Raw genomic sequence first — 17,936 nt, 5'->3', positions numbered from 1 at the left:
CAAGTACTTGTAGTGGAGCATGTCAAAGACAAAGCCAGGTCCTCATGCCTGTCCTTTAATATCACCTGTAACATTGTGGCCTAATACATGTGCATGCCTTAAAACAGTGCTGTATGGTAGTGCTTCTGGAGGCCTTGCTTATTTAGCACACAATTCCTTGAATACAGTTAGAAGAAATTAAGTTGATCTGCTTCTGACATCTGATTGCCATCCAGAGTATGTGAATTCCAGTCCTCAAATATCCTGTATACAGCCAAGGAGAATCTAGTGGTGTATGTATAATCTTTGTACTCTCAACATTTTAGATAGTATTTATCGAATACCTTTAACTTTCAGCAGCCAAAGGTTTGTTTAGATTGAGATCCACATCTGTATCACCTCAGTGTCTTATATTTTGTTAGAACCAGTATATATAAACAAAATCTGACTAAAAGCAAAGATATTAAGCCTAGGATATTTGTGTATCTTCAACATGCTTGCATTCTAGTTACTAATTGTAATTTATGTATCAGTCACTGTGTTCCTCAGCTGGAAAATATATTTCAAAATTGACATAAATTAAGAAGCTTTAACTACATTTATTCAGCCCAGGCAATGGAAAATAACCTGTCATAGACTCTTCTTCCAAAAATGAAAAACAGTTTTTTCCACTGCAAAAAATAAGCATTCTGAAATGCTCATAATGTTTTGACAGTAAACCTAGTACCATAGATATCTTAATGGCTTCAGTTATGAGGTTCTCTATGGTGGGAGGTTGTCATGGCAAGGATTTTTGACACTTAAAGATTGTTTATTGCTTTCCCTTGGGAATGTGATAACCTCATATTAAACAATACAGCTTTTTTTTCTTTATAAGGATGAGCCTTTCTTACATTTACTTGCACTCAAAAAATTCCCTCAAAAACCAAAAAAACCCACCTTTGGAAGCTTTCAAAATGTCTCCTTCTACTAATTCCTTAATTCCTTGGTGCTATAGGGTAACTAAACAGTGAGTGAAATTGCATTGCAGTGAGGTACTGTGCACAGTTGTAGGCATCAATAAATTTCTGGGCTGAACACTGACACCACTTGATATGGAAGATGTAAGTCACATTTAATGATACTTTAACACTTGAGCATAGTTTTTTATTTTAGTGGTTTATGCTCTCAAGCATTAATAATGATTTGCCTTTCCACTAGCCTCCACTTAGATTTAATAAGGAATTCATATTAATCATTAAAAGAAAGGGACATGATTCTTCAAGATAATCAAATATTGACAAGTTAGAAATAGCTTTCTGCCTGGGTTCATTGATATAGGTTATGTGATATAAATATTTATTTCTTTTCTGTCACTCAGAGTAAATGCCACCAATTGATTCAGCATTGATATAGTGTCAACTGTTCATAAGAAACATTTGACTGGCCTGTGTTTTCCGATTAGTCTCTGCTCTATAAAGTGGGATTTACTAAATCTCTCCAATTGTCTGCTCATAGAGTGTGACTGCTTTCTGAAACCATTATTGCTTCGATTTGTGAAGCAAAGGTCTAGTGATGGGACTAGTTTCTGTCAGACCTTTACATATAAAATAAGGATTAATTGAGCATTTTTATTTTAATGATTTATAAGCGATAGGTACTGATTCTTCTTAACACAGACAGACAATAAACAAAGAATATTTTCTGCACTGATCCATAATTGAATTCCATTTCATTTTTTCCATTAATTTCATTAATATATTAAATCAAGCACTTTAAAAAAAGTTTAATATTTAGTCTTTGAAACGGAGACATTGTTTTCCTGTTATTACTTTATGTTGGAGTAATTCTATTTTTCCAGCTTAAAAAAATAAATCAGAAGGTATTTTTGGCATGTTTTATTGAGAGCTATAAAGCAGTCTCACTGATGTGTTTTCTGGATGTGTTTTTCCTGCTTCAGTTCTAGTGTGGCATCATCTGTTTAACATTGGCCCTTGATTTGAAACTGATTAAAAATAGCCCAAAGGGTCAATTTGAAGAATTTAAAAAGTGCACAGTTACTCCAAAGATATGTGACTTTGGCCTTTGCATCTCTAAAGTTATTTTTTCTTTTTCTGTTTTTTAAAAAGATTTTATAGGAGAGGGTGGCAGTATTTTCCTATTCCTGATAAATCAAGTATAAATCTACTCAAATCAGATCTAGAACTAATTCTGGTCCAGCTGCATCTTTTGGCTGTTATTTTGATAACTTCAAAAAGCCTTTAGAAAAACTTTTTGTACTTGGCTGGGCGCAGTGGCTCATGCCTATAATCCCAGCACTTTAGAAGGCCCACTTGAGGCCAGGAGTTTGAGACCAGCCTGGCCAACACGGTGAAACCCCTTCTCTACTAAAAATACAAAAAATTAACTGGGTATGGCGGCCCATGCCCAGGAGGTGGAGGTTGCAGTGAGCCAAGACTGTGCCACTGCACTCCAGCCTGGGCAACAGAGCAAGACTCTGTCTCAAAAAAAATCCAACAACAACAGGAAAACCTTTTTGTATTTAGGAAAAAAAAGGGAGGGGGAATAGGTATCTACTGTAAAATTAGGTTTAAAAACTGTATCATTACTAGTATATATAACTCTTAGATTCTTACAGTTCATCTTGGATTGTAGAGGAAGACTGAAACATAAATGAGACTGTGTATGTAAGCCCAAACTACACAACAACCCTCTTTTACCCACACAAACCCAACCTGACTCTGCCCATGGGTTGTTGCTGTCTCTGTTTCTTTTATGGCTCCTGCCTCTCTTTCAGCAGGAACAGAGCTCAGTGCCAGTCATTTCTCTAAGGTCATTTGCTATACTCCAGCCTGGGTGACAGAGTGAGACTTCGTCTCCAGGAAAAAAAAAAAAAAAAACTAACTAAAAAACTATCAATCAGTTCACAGGCCAAAGGTTTGCATAACTTTAAAACATTGTAGAAACACATTATAGGAACACGTTGCTCACTTTTTATGGATACTAAGTGACATGGTTCTAGAAATTGCTCTTCAAAACCGTTTTTATCTTTATGAGACTCTTGAAATCCTCCTGGTTATCTGAAGGATTCCATATTTGTCTTGATTTTTTCCATTCTTGAATTTGCTTAGACAGTGATTAATGCACATACACTTGCAATAAACATTCTCCCTTTCCCCTTCTCCTTCTTGCACTTCTTCCCCACCTGTGCCCGGACAGTGTTGGATGCTTACCACTCCTTGTTAGGTTGGAGTGCTGGGAATGTGGATTGGGTAGCTTCTTCCCTTCTCTTTTCCCTGTAGTGGATATTAGTGGTAAAAAGACTAAGAAGTCAGAATTACACCATTTGAACATGCTCAGAGACATGCCATATCTACCCCTTTGCCTATGAAGTGGTGGAGGGGATATGATTGCAGACTGTGGCCCCTCCAGAGCATAGACCCTATCTACTACATAGCAACTTCCTGCTTACCCTTAAACCTTAGTGCCACAAATTCAGAATTTGTGTACTTGAGTGAGTGAAATATCTCTCCTAGAAATTTATGTCAAGCCTTGATGAGAGTGTAGCTTATTAGTTAATAGTACAAATCAGGTTGTTACAGACATGTTTAGATTACCTAGAGAAATGTTCTAAGGGAATTAGCCCAGTGGCCTATTTGTGCCCACCAATGGATACTGCTATTTACATATCCTTCATTTATCAAAGTAAACCAAACAGCAGTTCTGCTAGTTTAGCATCTCGTCACTTTATGTGTTACTTTTCTTCATGCTGCTTTAAAATTTATCATTCTGTCCAGAATAATGAGATTTTATTTTGTTTATGCCACACCTTTTATACAGCTTAAAATTTTTTTTTCTGTATTAGTAATATAAAGGTAGTAATGAACAGAATTTCCCTCAAATAGGAAAATAGTTGCCAATTGTTCTGGCATGTTTTTCATTACTTCACAGACCCTGAATATAATAATTAGCTGATGGTAAAGGGCATCAATCTGGTTGTACTACAATTAAATTGGGTGCTGAATTGGCCTTTGCACATTAATCTGTCAGTATTCTTTTAGGGATTGGTAAAATGGCTTGGAAAGGAAGCTGTTTCTGTTACCTGCATTGTACTCCTAATTATCACAGCTCTCTGAAGCTTCAACTTCAGAAATGTGTAGAAGGAAAATATTTCCCTTGGTGAATGAACCCTTGCTTTATTCAACTGGTAGAAGTTTAGAGTAGAGCAAAATATTTAAAGCTTTACTATACTGGTCTGAGAGCAAACTATTTTTTTTCCAAGTGATATTGAATTAAAAACTCCATCCATTTTCTGCCCATGCAAGGCAGTGCAATTCCCTGGAAATTGATTTTTTTTTTCAGGGCTTACAGTGGCTTTCCCCAAGCTTTAGCTATATGGAAAAGAACACCTTTATTAAATCCACTTAGTGAATAAAGTTGGCAGTTAATTTTTAAGCATCTGGACCAGTGTGTAGAAAATTACTGAATGCATCAAAGTCTGACTAGTCTTAAAGTCATTTGATAAATAATTATATAGGGAGCTCTCTAAACTCTAAAACATTATTTTATGGGCACTAACACAATTCACCTACTATTCATGATACAAATGAGAGTAGTTATTTGTGGTATAATAGGTTTTATAGAACCTTGAAAAACATGCAAACTTTTATATATTAAGTTATGAAAATGACTTTAATAAAAATTACATGCCTATGTATTTTTCCTTTATAATATCCGACTATATGTGCATCTTAAGTGCATTGATTTGGTACTTTTCCATCTTCATAATACGATTTCTGCCTAATTATTGCTGTATACTAGTTTGTTACTTGCAAAGAAAAGCTATATGTACTCTAGGAAAATCATAAACATTATTTAGTTTGTTAAATGTTAATTATGGGGAACATCTGAGGAGTTTTCTAGGGCTGATTTATTTACAGATCATGCGTTAGATTACTGAGTGTGTGTGTGTGTGTGTGTGTGTGTGTGTGTTGTCTTCCTAAGTTTGACTTTGGTTATGTGCAGTGCTCTTTGGCATTGGTTATATGCAGTACTGGAGACTGTTTTCTTATCAGTATCTCTGACCTGACCCTTTTGAGCTATGTTATATCATTCCATTTTGACACCTTTTATCAAACTTTAATGAAATGACCCAGGCAAACAAATTGTCATTAAACTTTCCATCACTTTGTCCCTTGGTATCGTCTTTTATAAATTGGACAGCAAATGTTGTATTGATCTTCTCGTTCTTGCAGCTGAACTTGAAATGACCCAGACTGCTTGTTGTTTATGGCCCAGAGTTGCTTTTCCTTGACATTTCCATCCACAGCATGACACCCTTTTTGTTTTTCTTTCTTTCTTGTGGAGATGAATGAACAAGACATACGGTATCGGGACACTCTTGGTCATGGCAACGGAGGCACAGTCTACAAGTGAGTAGTCAATTTTGTTTAAACTTTCTATCCGCTTTTCCAAATACTGAGTATCCAAGTTCTCTGTGGCAAAGATTTTTAAATGACTACTAACACTTAGATTTTATTTCCATATTTGACTCCAAAATTCTGCAAGACATCTATTTTCTCAAGAATTGCCTGGAAAGTGCATTTATATTGCCTTTTTAATATTTCCGAGTCTGCAACTCTCCTGGGTGTGTAGTTAATAGTCCACCATTAGTAAGTGTACCTTTAACTGGCCTGAAGTTTAATGCATTTTTTTCCTTTGCTTTTTAACACTATTATTATTCTTTTTTAACTTGCTAGCATCCTACACTAGTCCCCTGCCTGTTTACAGTTATGCCCAGTGGAAGCCAGACCTTATAAATACCATTGCTTTGCCCTGTGTCAACACTGTAAGTTATTAAAAAGCCTTCTTCCTGTTGTATTTTCTTTTCTCCTCACCCTATTCCCCTGAGAGAATTTCTACACATTGATGAATACGTTAAGTTATAAAGTTCTCCCGAATTCCAGTTGCAGTGATCTTACCCCAAAGGAATGTTCATTTTCATATTAAAAAATGCTAGCCATAAAAAATAGTTCTCCAACAGGGAAGTCTTCTCATGCAAGTAGTGCAAAGTTTAAACTATATAATGTAATATCTGGTACTTAATAGTCTGCAATGGTGTATGAAAAATATTCCACTAGGAATTAAAAAATCCATACTCCGTAAGAAAGCCCTGAGGGAATAATAAAACTTTCCTCCAGAGAGCTGTTTTCCATGTATACACTAATCCTGCATCACATTATGGTTGTGATATTAGGTCACAACCACAGATACTTTAACATTGGTATTAATATGTATTTCCAGAGTTGTAAAATAATTAACTTATTTTCTAATTGATTACCCATATTCTTAGAATTTTAAGTTCTGACTAACCACATGAATACAGATAAAAATTGCCCTATTCTATGACCATGAAGGTTCACATCCTAAAATTCCAGAACATCCCTTACTCATTGATACAGCCTTGGTGTGGAATTTGATTTCTCAGGCTTAGAAGCTCTTTTGAAGTCATCTGATTCAGCCACCCATTCAGGGCTTCAGTGCCCTTTGCAGATACAGCCAAGATGTAAGTCCTTTCTCCTGAATATAGCCCTTTAAGAACTTATGTTCACGTTTGGATTGTTTTTTCCTGCAGATGACGATGAGTATTGTGAACAGTTGGTCTGAAAGTGAAGTCCTTTCACTATGATAATTCAGAGAAATAAATAATAACATGTTTCTTACATGTTCCTTTGGCCTTGGGCCTGGCCCTTAAAATTGGGGTCCAATGTGTCTAATGACTTTTGCAGCTGCTATTCTGCTTCCCTGGATCATACTAGTGGTCTTCCCACACAACCTCCAGTATAAATGGCATCTTTTCATCCTAGTCTTCTCTTCCTTACTATCTGATTTAGATTTTTACTGTGTTCTGAAGGTTCTTGAGTTCAGGTGCCCATAGAAAGGAAAGAGGAAGAAGGAACATGTACAATCTGATTTGCTTCTATTGAGTTCACTTTTCAAAGCTTGAACCTTTCTTCTTAATGCCTTTATGCTGATAGCCAAATATAATAAAACAAGAAAGGTTCTGGCAACTCTTTGTATTCCTTTTATTGGCTTCAAATTGAATTCAAAAATGTTTCCTTAGACTCCTAACCTACCTATCTGTGTTATTTCACCAAACCTTTACTTTTATATTAATTGAAGGTCTATTGTGAATTTATTGTCCTAGCTTATTTCTAGAAGGGAAGAAGCATAAGACCATGAAACCCCAGCAGAATTTTTACGAGACATAATATTCTAGATGTTGGCATTTTAATCCTTTATTTTAAAACATAGGTTTGTTTGTTTATTTGTTTGTTTGTTTTGAGATAGAGTCTCGCTCTGTTGCCCAGGCTGGAGTGCAGTGGCACACTCTCAGCTCACTGCAACCTCTGCCTCCCGGGATTCTCCTGCCTCAGCCTCCCAAGCAGCTGGGACTACAGGCACCCACCACCATGCCCAGCTAATTTTCGTATTTTTAGTAGAGATGGGGTTTCACCATATTGGCCAGACTGGTCTCAAGCTCTCGACCTCGTGATTCACCCACCTTGGCCTTCTAAAGTGCTGGGATTACAGGCATGAGCCACTGGACCTGGCCAGGTTTATTTTTTAAAAGGGGGAGTATACAGAGAAGTGGAAAAAACATGCCCATCCACCAAGGGAAAATCACAGCATGAAATTATGTTAATGTTGTTTTTAAAATTGTTATTTTAAATTGTGGTGAAATACACATAACACAAGTTACCATTTTAACCATTTTTAAGTGTATAGTTCAGTGGCATTAAGTACATTCACACTGTTGTGTAACTGTCAACCCCGTTCATCCACAGAACTCTTCATCTTGCATAATTGAAACTCTGCACCCATTAAACAGTAACTCCCCCTTCACTCTGTTAACATTGTTTTTAGCTAAGAAGCATGGCTGGAACTTCTTTCATTAGGGCTACTATGTCAAAGGGACCATTCTTCTATATGTCCTTGCCACAAGTTTTTTAATTTGCTAAAGTGCTGTGTGTGATGTTAGGAACTTATCCTAAGAGCTCATTTAGCTACCATTGCTAATACTCACTGTAAGTGTTGTAAGATATAATGTTTTTGACATGATTGCATATGGGTGGTGAATGACAATATCCTGATAATTTTAGTGTGTATGTAGTAGATTTATTATAAAAAGAAACTTCATTTACCTTATTGCCTGTGTGATTCTTAAGAGGGGAGGTGAAGATACCAAATTGCATAACCACTTGTCATTGATCATTGGGTATCATTTTTGCTCAGGCTTCAGCTTGTATTATTGTTCTTATATCCCTGGCTTTTAGTACAGCACAAAGAAATGATATAATCATTGAAAAATGAGGATCCACTTTACTAAAGTCTCTATAAAACTAAGTGTTTGATGTGTTATGATTGACTTTCTTCTACACTAAGTTCACCTTAATGGTGTCGTTGATAAAAAAAATGTGGTTTTTCAAACAGCGTGATTACATTATAGGCTATGCTACATAAACTAGATGAAGAAAATATTGGAAAATACACTCACTGGTAACAGAACTGCCTAATGGGCTTATTCCATTTTTTTCTTTAAAGTGTAATAAAGCTAATAAGTGCAAAGCAAAAGTTTAATAATGCAGTCTTATTCACTTCACTTGATGGAATGTTGGGAATTTTCAGGGATATTGTAATCATGTGTAATTACAATGTATATGATTTAACAGTTGATACATTTTCCTCCTTTAAGTGTAGATGGCCATCACAGTTGTACAATATGAAATTCTGGCCCCAGACATTTAAACCAAATGGTAATGTGAATTCTGTGTGCTGTGTCCTGATGAGCTGTGCTCTATATTGTGAGAGTGACTTAGGCAGTTAATTTTAAGTTGGTATTTCTTGGATTACTAATTTGGGCTACAGAACATAAAGGAAATACCTTAAAGTATGGCCCAACCCTAGGAAGAAGAAAAGTTTAGGAAAAGGTAATGAATGTATTTTCCTTGTTGCCCCATTTCCTAAAGTGCTACAGGTTGCTCCAAAAAAATAAATTCAGGAAAGGCATGTGTTCTATTTCCCTCTGAGAGATTCACAATGAATTTCAAAAGCGTTGAGAAAGTAGAGAATGGTATGTGTTGTGATTAAGTGTGAGGGCTCTTAGTCTGAATCCTGCCTCTGTCACTAATTAGCTATGTAACCTTTGGCAAGTTATATAATGTCTTATACCTCAGTTTTCCCATCTGTAAGATGGGGATAATAATAGTATCTAGGTTGGGCGGGGCACAGTGGCTCACACCTCTAATCCCAGCACTTTGGGAGGCCGAGGTAGGCAGATCACGAGGTCAAGAGATTGAGACCGTCCTGGCCAACATAGTGAAACCCCGACTCTACTAAAAATATAAAAATTAGCTGGGCGTGGTGGTAGGTGCCTGTAGTCCTGGCTACTCAGGAGGTTTGGGCAGGAGAATTGCTTGAACCCAGCAGGTGGAGGTTGCAGTGAGCCGAGATTGTGCCACTGCACTCCAGCCTGGCGACAGAGTGAGACTCCGTCTCAAAAAAATAAAGAAAAAAGAAAAAGAAAATAATAGTATCTAGGTTGTTGTGAGGTTAAATGAGGTGGTCTGTAAAAGGCTTAGCACTGTGACTGACACTTATTAAATGTTAACTACTGGTAATGGTAGTGCTAATAATAGAAAAAATGTTTACATTCTGTACTTCCTACCCTGACTTGGCCATGGGACTCTTTATTTTTTTTATTTTTATTGTTATTTTTTTTGAGACAGAGTCTCGCTCTGTTGCCAGGCTAGAGTGCAGTGGCAAGATCTCGGCTCACTGCAACCTCCACCTCCCAGGTTCAGGTGATTCTCCTGCCTCAGCCTCCTGAGTGGCTGGGACTACAGGCATGTACCGCCATGCCTGGCTAATTTTTTGTATTTTAGTAAGGATGGGGTTTAATTTCTGACGTCATGATCCACCTGCCTTGGCCTCCCAAAGTGCTGGAATTATAGGTGTGAATCACCGCCCCCAGCCAGCCATGGGACTCTTTTTGAGGAACATCTATAAACATCTCACAGAATTATAGTTGTGTTGAACTAACTGAGAAATTCTGCCTTTACGTTATACACATTATACTTCTATATTTTCTTCTATTCTGTAGTTGCTTGATGAATAATGATATCTTACATATTATCTTAAATATAATGATTTTTTAAGTTTCAAAGTATTTTTTAATCCTAATTTATTTTCGGATTGCTATAGGACAGCTGGTATAATGTTAAGCCCATGTTACCATTGAAAAAACTAGGGCTTATCATGTGGCCATTCAGCAGCAAAGCCACATCTCTATACAGCATTTCTTTTCTTTTTGCTTGGTGTTCTTCCCCCAGGCGATGTTGTCTCAAGGTCAAGCCAAGTCCATTTTGTTTTCTTGTGTTTTCTCATGTACCAGCACAGTTTTAAGGATAAAATAGATCCTTTGTACGTCTTGGCTGAAATGAGAATGAGGCAAGTGGAGGTTTTAGTGGGGCTCTTTAATTGGATCTTCCTCATATCTAGCTACTTTGAGAGGCTATACAATTGCCGTAGAACATTCACCTAGAAGAGTAAGAATACCCAAACTAAGGAGATTGATATTCGAATGACTAACTTTCTTTAAAATGTTAAAACTTTCAGTGCTTAGTATCTGTTGACTCACTAGTCACTGTCTCTTTTTCTTGGATAATATGTCATATGGAAATGAAAGAAATTAACAGGCGTAGTTACTTTGGAAACATTGATTCCAAAGTCAGTCTCTCAGACTCTGCTTCCTTGGTATATCATTTGATGGAGTCACTCAAACTTTGGGTCAGAAATGAAGTAATATTTAACTTTGAGGATGAAATCATGGTAAGTCAGTTAGCCAGCAATCACTGAAGGATTTATTTTATTTTTTCCTTAATGCCAGTTAGTCAAGCCAAGACTCATATTTTCAGCTTCGGGGCCAGATAATCTAGTCTCAAGATGTTTGAAAACTGATTTTTCTACCTCCAACTCCTTCCCACAGGATAGAGTAAGAGTCTGATCTGGAATATTCTCAGTGATATAATGGGTAGTATATATACTGCCTTCATGGTGTTTTGAAGGTTGAATGTATACCATTACTTAGGAATTACTTTGAACCTATCTAGAGACAATAAGAGGAGGGAAGGAATTATAATTCTCAAAGATGTTGGTCTGTCCTCCTTTCTGTTGCCTTATCTAAAGAGAGATATTTGCTGGGCAGTGGGCTGGGGATGGTCCTTGGAGGTGGTAACTGCGATACTGTGGTCTATTAGGTTGTGTTTTTTGCACTTGTGATTTGACTGTAGAGGCCAACTAAAATGTTAAATTAGTGTTTGGGAGCTGGAATCATTAACTCATTATAGTAATATGATTTATTTAATGAAAATTAGAAGGACTGATGGTCATTTATATAAAATGAGAAAATACATAATTGTCTAGTTAAATGCTGTTTAGTAAACAGAATATTTCAAAACATGGAATTCCTTACAGGAAACAGAATGAAAAGAGTCCTTGATGGTGAAAATATTGGGAACCACATAGTACCCAGAAAACCTTGACTTTCCTCTTTGACCAGCCAACCTGAAGGTGTGAAACTTAAAAAGAGAGCAAGAGGTCTGGACCCCAGCTTCGCTTGTGGCTGTGCCAGTGGCCCTAGTCTTTTATATATTTTTCCATGATGTGTATCTTGTAAATTAAGAGTAGTTTTTAAAGGGTTTTAAAATTGACCTGAGAGCTAGAATGATGGTTTGATTTATTTGGACTTTAAATTTTTAATCACATAAGGAATCTTCCTTGCAGCCAAGATCATATTTTAGACAAGCAAACAAGACATCATCCTAATGTAAAATTAAATATTTGTATATGGCTGGATTGCATTATAGTATCATGTGACAAGCAAGGATATTAATGTTTTCAGAAAATCAATGAATATTTGTCAAATAAAATTAATTATGTATGTTTCCTTCTCTCCTTCTCTCAGCATTCACTGTTATAGGTTTGTTTCATACAATAATATGTATTGTATCGATTTGAATCTAAGGAATGAACCTGAGCTCATGGTTCTCTGTACCTTTCCCACCTTTGCTTTTCCCCACCTCTCCATGTTCCTATAACTTCATACATGCTCATATCCATTATAGGCTATGATGTATTATTGGCATGCAACCAACATGACAGGATGTCACAGGTCGCTGAGAAGAGATTTTCAGACTCTGTTTCCACCCGAATTAACTATTATTTAAATAGTTTATTGAGATTGAAGTATTGATCATTTTCTGCTAACCTTGGCTTAAGGGAAGGAAGAAGAGGCAGTAGTGTTTTTGAAAGACACTACATTTCATTTTTAAAAATCTCATTTATTTAGCCTTTTTTTCTTTCTGTTTTATAGCCTTTATTGTTTTATTGCTTGGAAAAGGGTATCTTGGTTTTATTTTTTATGACAGTATAATTATACTTTAGAAATGCACTTGATTACTATGGGTAACAAAATTGTTCTAGTATATTGGTTTGGCCAATATTGCTATACAAACAACTTTTCAGTCAATTGAGTCTGGTAAAAATCAATACATTATGGTAATATTTCAAGTAAGAATTTGCTGAATCTAAGTGTTTCAACTTCATCTCCTTTCAGGGAAAAAAATAGTTTTGAAGTGGCAAGACTTCTTTCTAATATTTTAATAACAAATTTTTATTTATAAAGACGTTTAAAGTCCCCAGTAAAAGTGGCTGTGATCGGGTAAACATTACATTAGCACACTTCTGTATTATAGGGTGCAAGATATCTAGTTTCCATTTGAAATCTATTCCCTGCCACACCAAGAAGGCATAACCTCAGGAACTGACATAGTGTCTGTCACTTTTGGATTCTGGATTCCTGTATGTAGTTCTGGGTGCTGAGTTTACAGACATGTGGACAGTTCAGAGAGCACCCAGAGGAGCAATGGAGAGAATAATGAGGGATTGGGGAATTGTGCCTGTTCAGTCTTCCTTCATTTGTCTGTCAGGCAGCCAAGTTCTGAGCACATGCTATGTGGAGAGTTCTGTGTCAGATGTTGGGGACAGCCTAGCCTCAAAACTTGTGTCTGGATAGATGCATAAGTTTTGTCCTCAGGTACGCATGGGACCTCACAGTCTGGGCCACCTGTCTGTGTGTATGGTGCACAGATCTGGTGGCTGAAGGAGTGATGGCTTTTAGCTTTTTCCTCAGGAAGGATCAGGAAAGGCCTCATGGAGGAACTGACATTTGAGAAGTGTTTGAAAGGAATTGGCTAACTTTTCTCTGAGGAAGAGAAGATTAAAGGACTCCATGACAGCTGACTTAAAGTCTGAAGGGCACTTCTGTAGATGAGGAGCAGGTTTGCTTTCTGTTCTTCTGAAGACTAGACACAAATGGCCTGTCTTGAATGTCTCTGTGACAGTCGGCCTTTGGTTAGAGTGATTAATATACTCTTTCTACTCTTCTTCCCACTGGGTTGTGTTCCCTGGAGGAGAGTTATGTCTAGGTTATCTTGGTGGGAGTCCTTACAGGGCCCAGCACGGTGCCTTACCTACTGTAGGCACTTAGTGAGTGTTTCAGGAATTTACCTGCAGAGGCAAATTCTTCATAGCCTAAGGATGGACACAATGTGTTGTTCATTGCTGGGTAACTCTGGGAAGTGGTGAACTCCTCTACCTTAAGCAGAATGATGTGGCTGTTGTTCCCAACGGCTGAGAAAAGAATTCCCACTTTGACCTGGACATGAGATGACTGCACAGATTTCTCCCAAGCCTACAGTCCCAGAACTAAATTCAGCATTCAGTTACCATAAAAATCTTATGTCAGGTGTTGCTTGGTTTTGTTTAGTCTATATTCATTTTTCGCTGAACATCCTGTCACTGTGCCAAGGACTATTCCAAGCATGTGCAGTCCAGTTGTGAGCAAGATAGGCAAGGTCAGATAGGCAACGTCCAGAGCTCACACTAGTGGGGCAAACAATAATCAAGACAATAAACACTGAAGTAAGATTATATAGACTTTGCATGTTCTATTAAAAAATGTAGAAGAGGTGCTCAGGAAGACCTATCTGAGGAGGTGCTGTTTGAGCTGAGACCTAAAGACAGGATGGAATCAGTTTGGGAAAATCTGGGAGAAGAACCTTACAGGCAGAAGTAACCACTCAGACAGAAACCCTAAGATTAAGATAGGCATGAACTTGTGTAATTGGAGTAGAATAAGCTCTGGGGAAGGTGGAGAGATGGACAGGGCTTGATCACCCTGGGTCTTTTAGTCCTTGCTAAATCCTTGCTAAGAAGGTATGTTTCCCTCTTTTTACTTGTGAGAAAGATAAAGCTTGGAAGGGCTGAGTGGCATGCCCAAGATCAAGTCAAGAATAAAACTTAGGTCTTCTGACCCCTGCTTCCCAAGCCAAGGTTTTTCTGTTTGCCATTCACTCTCTGAGTTTCCTAACTTTTAACCCAAATTATTTTTGGATGTAAGATATAAAATCAGTGTATAGATTTGAAAATCAATGATGTATCATCTCTAGGTGTTAATTTTAGAGGCTTTTTAGTAAATGTTAAAACATCCATTTCTTGGCTGACAGTTATGACAACGTAACTTGTTATTTCGTCTACCCTTTGGGTCTCCTTATTTACCAAAAACTTATAATTTAATAATTGAATCCCTGGATTAATTATATGGCTGTGCTAGCGGAGTCTTGATTTATAAGACACGTTACGTTTTTTATAGCTATTTTACAGTATTTGATGTGTTAGAAAATCGTAGTCTCTCGGTTGGCATATTGCACAAGCAAATATTTGTGTACCACAGCATCTAGGGTATTTACTTAAATTGCTTTTTTGGAAAATAATTCACTGGAAAGTCCAAAAGACATTTACTGTGTATAACTTTCTGCCACAGTTTTTTTTTTTCTTTGCTCTGTCATTGGTTACTTTGATGTAGGAGACCATGCTTCTGTTAAATTGCTGCCTTACTAGAGCGAAGTAAGTTTAGGTTCTGATTTGTACACTAACGTTGAATTGGAGGAGCAGTTTGTAAAATTTGAGAAGGAAATAGCAATAGAAATTTAGGTTGTGGGTATTAAGCATTAATTTTTTTTAAAAAACCATTAATTTGCTTTTTAAATGTGACTTTATATCATGTTGTCTTCTTGACCCTAAAATTTCCTTATTTTTCCTTGTCAGTATGGCAAAAAGAAAGAAAAAGAGAGTACAGTGCTATTGCTGAAAGCAGTTAATGGTTTTTGTCTTGTGAATTTAAATAATAAAATGAAAAATGTTCACACAAAATTAGAACTTGCTTTAGGACACAATCAATATAGCATTTTAACAAGCTTAATGTATTTGGAAGATATGTATTGTGTGAGGTTCTCAAACATACTGATTCTATTATGACGGTTAACTGTAGCAGCAAAATATAACAATATACTTAGCCAATAAACATAAAACTTATTAAATCATAATTAAATTTTCAGAAAAGTTATCTAAAAATTATGAATAAAATATATTTTACATGGCCTCAGCAACAAAATGTATAGCCAATGAAACTTTATAAGTGGTGAAGAAAACCATATATGGGATAAAATTATAGAATGAATTTTTACCACAGACACATGTACCAAGTTAAGTTTGTGTACATCGTTTATTTCTTCTCTCTTTTAACTTCTTTTGGAGGTAATTCTTAGTGAGTATTTGCAGAGCACAACAGCTGGGGTAACTGACTGAAGGGGCAAATGAGAAGCTTCCCTGCTCCTTTGGAGTCTCAAGTGAAATGTTTCAAGGCCCTACCTGCCCCCGTACATGGAAGATGCAAGAGGTACTAAGATTCACCGTGGTTGCGTTTACATTTCCACAGTGGGCCCCAATCACAAGCTTCATGTTATGGTCCCAGCTGTGTGGGAATGTAGCTGAGTACAGTAGGTGTCGTCATCTTCATTTGATTTATGAAGAAACGGAAACCCAGATAAATGAATGGATTTCCCTGAGGATTCGGACCAAGTCAAGGATAGGACTACCACTGAAACCCAGGCTTTCTTAATTCTTAGTCCTTTCCCAATGCCATTCCTGGTAAATAATTACATTTTGACTCCATGAGGAACTAGAATAAACAGAACATATGCAAACCTAAGAATTTCTGCCAGCAATCTTTAGCAGATATACTTCAGCTGTACTTTGAATTTTTATTTTGTACACCAGGCACAGGCACATGTATGTTATAGATGACCAATATGAACAAACAGCTGTCTCCCTTCCTGCTTCCTTCCTTGGAACTTGTAATCTTTGAATAACTGATTAGCCCAGTGTCAGAAATGTTTATGCTGATCTCTGAACCTCAGTCAGTTCAACAGATGACTCCCTGGAAATTTTATCTTTGGTTTTCTTTTTTTTTTCATTGCCATGATTTTGTGAGTTAGTTTATGAGTGTATTTAAATCATTTCTGGAATCTAAATATTTTGGGCTTGCTGGTCTTTATAAGGAAGTTAGTTTCCCTTCTCTCATATAGACCTCTTTCTGCTTTCTCCTGCTGTCTGTCATATTTTAAAAGTATATGGGACACTGTTAAGTTTTAATCTTCTAAATGGATTGGAGAATAGCACTTTCCCTTGACTAACCTTAAAGGATTTTTAAAAACAGAATGTTGCCCAATTTTTGAGGGAGAATGTTCTAACATAGTTTATATATTTTTGTAACTCCACAAAGGTATCTCATAAAGAACATTGGTGGAATTGGGTTTTAAAGTCCAAATACTTTCCTTCTGTTGTGCAGAACATAGCTCCTCAACCTAGAGGCACAGTGTCATATGCAGGGAAGTCACTCAGATTCCTTCTTATTATTGGTTTAAAGATCACTGTCCCTGGATGGTATAAGATATGATGGTAGTTTGTACTGTTCAGTTTTTACGTTAAAGGAAAAGTCTCTCCTGGTTTCTTTTGACCCTAGTCATGATATGCCCATTTCATGAAGTCTATTTTATGCACAAAAGTGCACAAAATGAAGATAAAGTGCCTCTCTCCAGCCTGACAAAAGCCATTTCTTTGCAGAATGGTAGCTGCAGCGAAAGTGAATAAATGAATGGACAGCAATCACAGCCTAGTTGATGAAACTGTTCAATTAAAGCACAGGCATTTACATGGTGTAATTTCCCTAAATTGCCAATGAGCCCCTTTAGACACAACCAGTGTTCAAATTGATTTCAGCATTGATTTTGGCTGAAGCTGATAAATTTCTGCTTGTTAGTTAAAGTAATTTTGCAGAAGACTTTGTACTGCAAGTATTGAAGTGTTCATTTAGCTGATGGTTAAAAGAGGAGTTATTTACAGAGGCCTCTACTGTTGTTCTGAGATGGGACAATTCCCCAATCATCTTTTACTTTTAATTTTTTAGGCTTCAGTATACCAATCAATAGGTGATTGAAACTGATTAAAACTTATCCAACCAGCTGCCTGTGGCAGTTTAATTAGAAGCTGGATGATTCTTAAATTAAAGTTGTCTTATTTTCATTGCAAAGCCATCTTCCAGAAGAGTAAGGCACAAACAGTGCAGAAAACTTAAAAGACTGGATTTGCTAAGGTATCTTGCAAATGTTAAATCACTCAATAGCTATTCCTAAGACAATTCAAAAATGTATCAGAGAGTTTGCTTTTATGGAGATTAGAAGTAATAACATGCTTACTTGCCAGCCAAGGAATGTTTGTTTCATTCAGTCAGAGAGATTACCTACTGTATAATGATATATGTGAAAGACCAGCTGTTTGGGATATATCTATTATTTCATAAGCAAGATGAATGCTTGAGCTTATTTTTAAACACTGTAATGTAGGATGAAACTAGCCATCATGATATCCTCTGCATCTGCCCCCTGGAATCCATCAGCTTTGAATTTATATTTTTATTCTGTTTTTAGGTCTTGATTAAAATAAATCTCCATTGAATG

At 36.7% G+C, this 17,936-nt stretch overlaps 1 protein-coding gene across 6 annotated transcripts in view; it reads left to right on the top strand.

The window, feature by feature from the left end:
- MAP2K5 (mitogen-activated protein kinase kinase 5) overlaps positions 1-17,936 on the top strand; it is a 268,775-nt gene that overhangs the window by 52,403 nt on the left and 198,436 nt on the right. For all 6 annotated transcript variants that reach the window (XM_030930285.1, XM_030930283.1, XM_030930282.1 and 3 more), the window contains exon 8: positions 5,326-5,390. In XM_030930285.1, the coding sequence (XP_030786145.1) occupies positions 5,326-5,390 (65 nt within the window). The remainder of the gene's footprint in view (positions 1-5,325; positions 5,391-17,936) is intronic.

This window comes from Rhinopithecus roxellana, chromosome 5 (genome assembly GCF_007565055.1).
Source record: "Rhinopithecus roxellana isolate Shanxi Qingling chromosome 5, ASM756505v1, whole genome shotgun sequence".
NCBI classification, from domain to species: domain Eukaryota; kingdom Metazoa; phylum Chordata; class Mammalia; order Primates; family Cercopithecidae; genus Rhinopithecus; species Rhinopithecus roxellana.
Note: the sequence above shows the minus strand (reverse complement) of the source record. Positions and strands in the feature narration are given on the sequence as shown.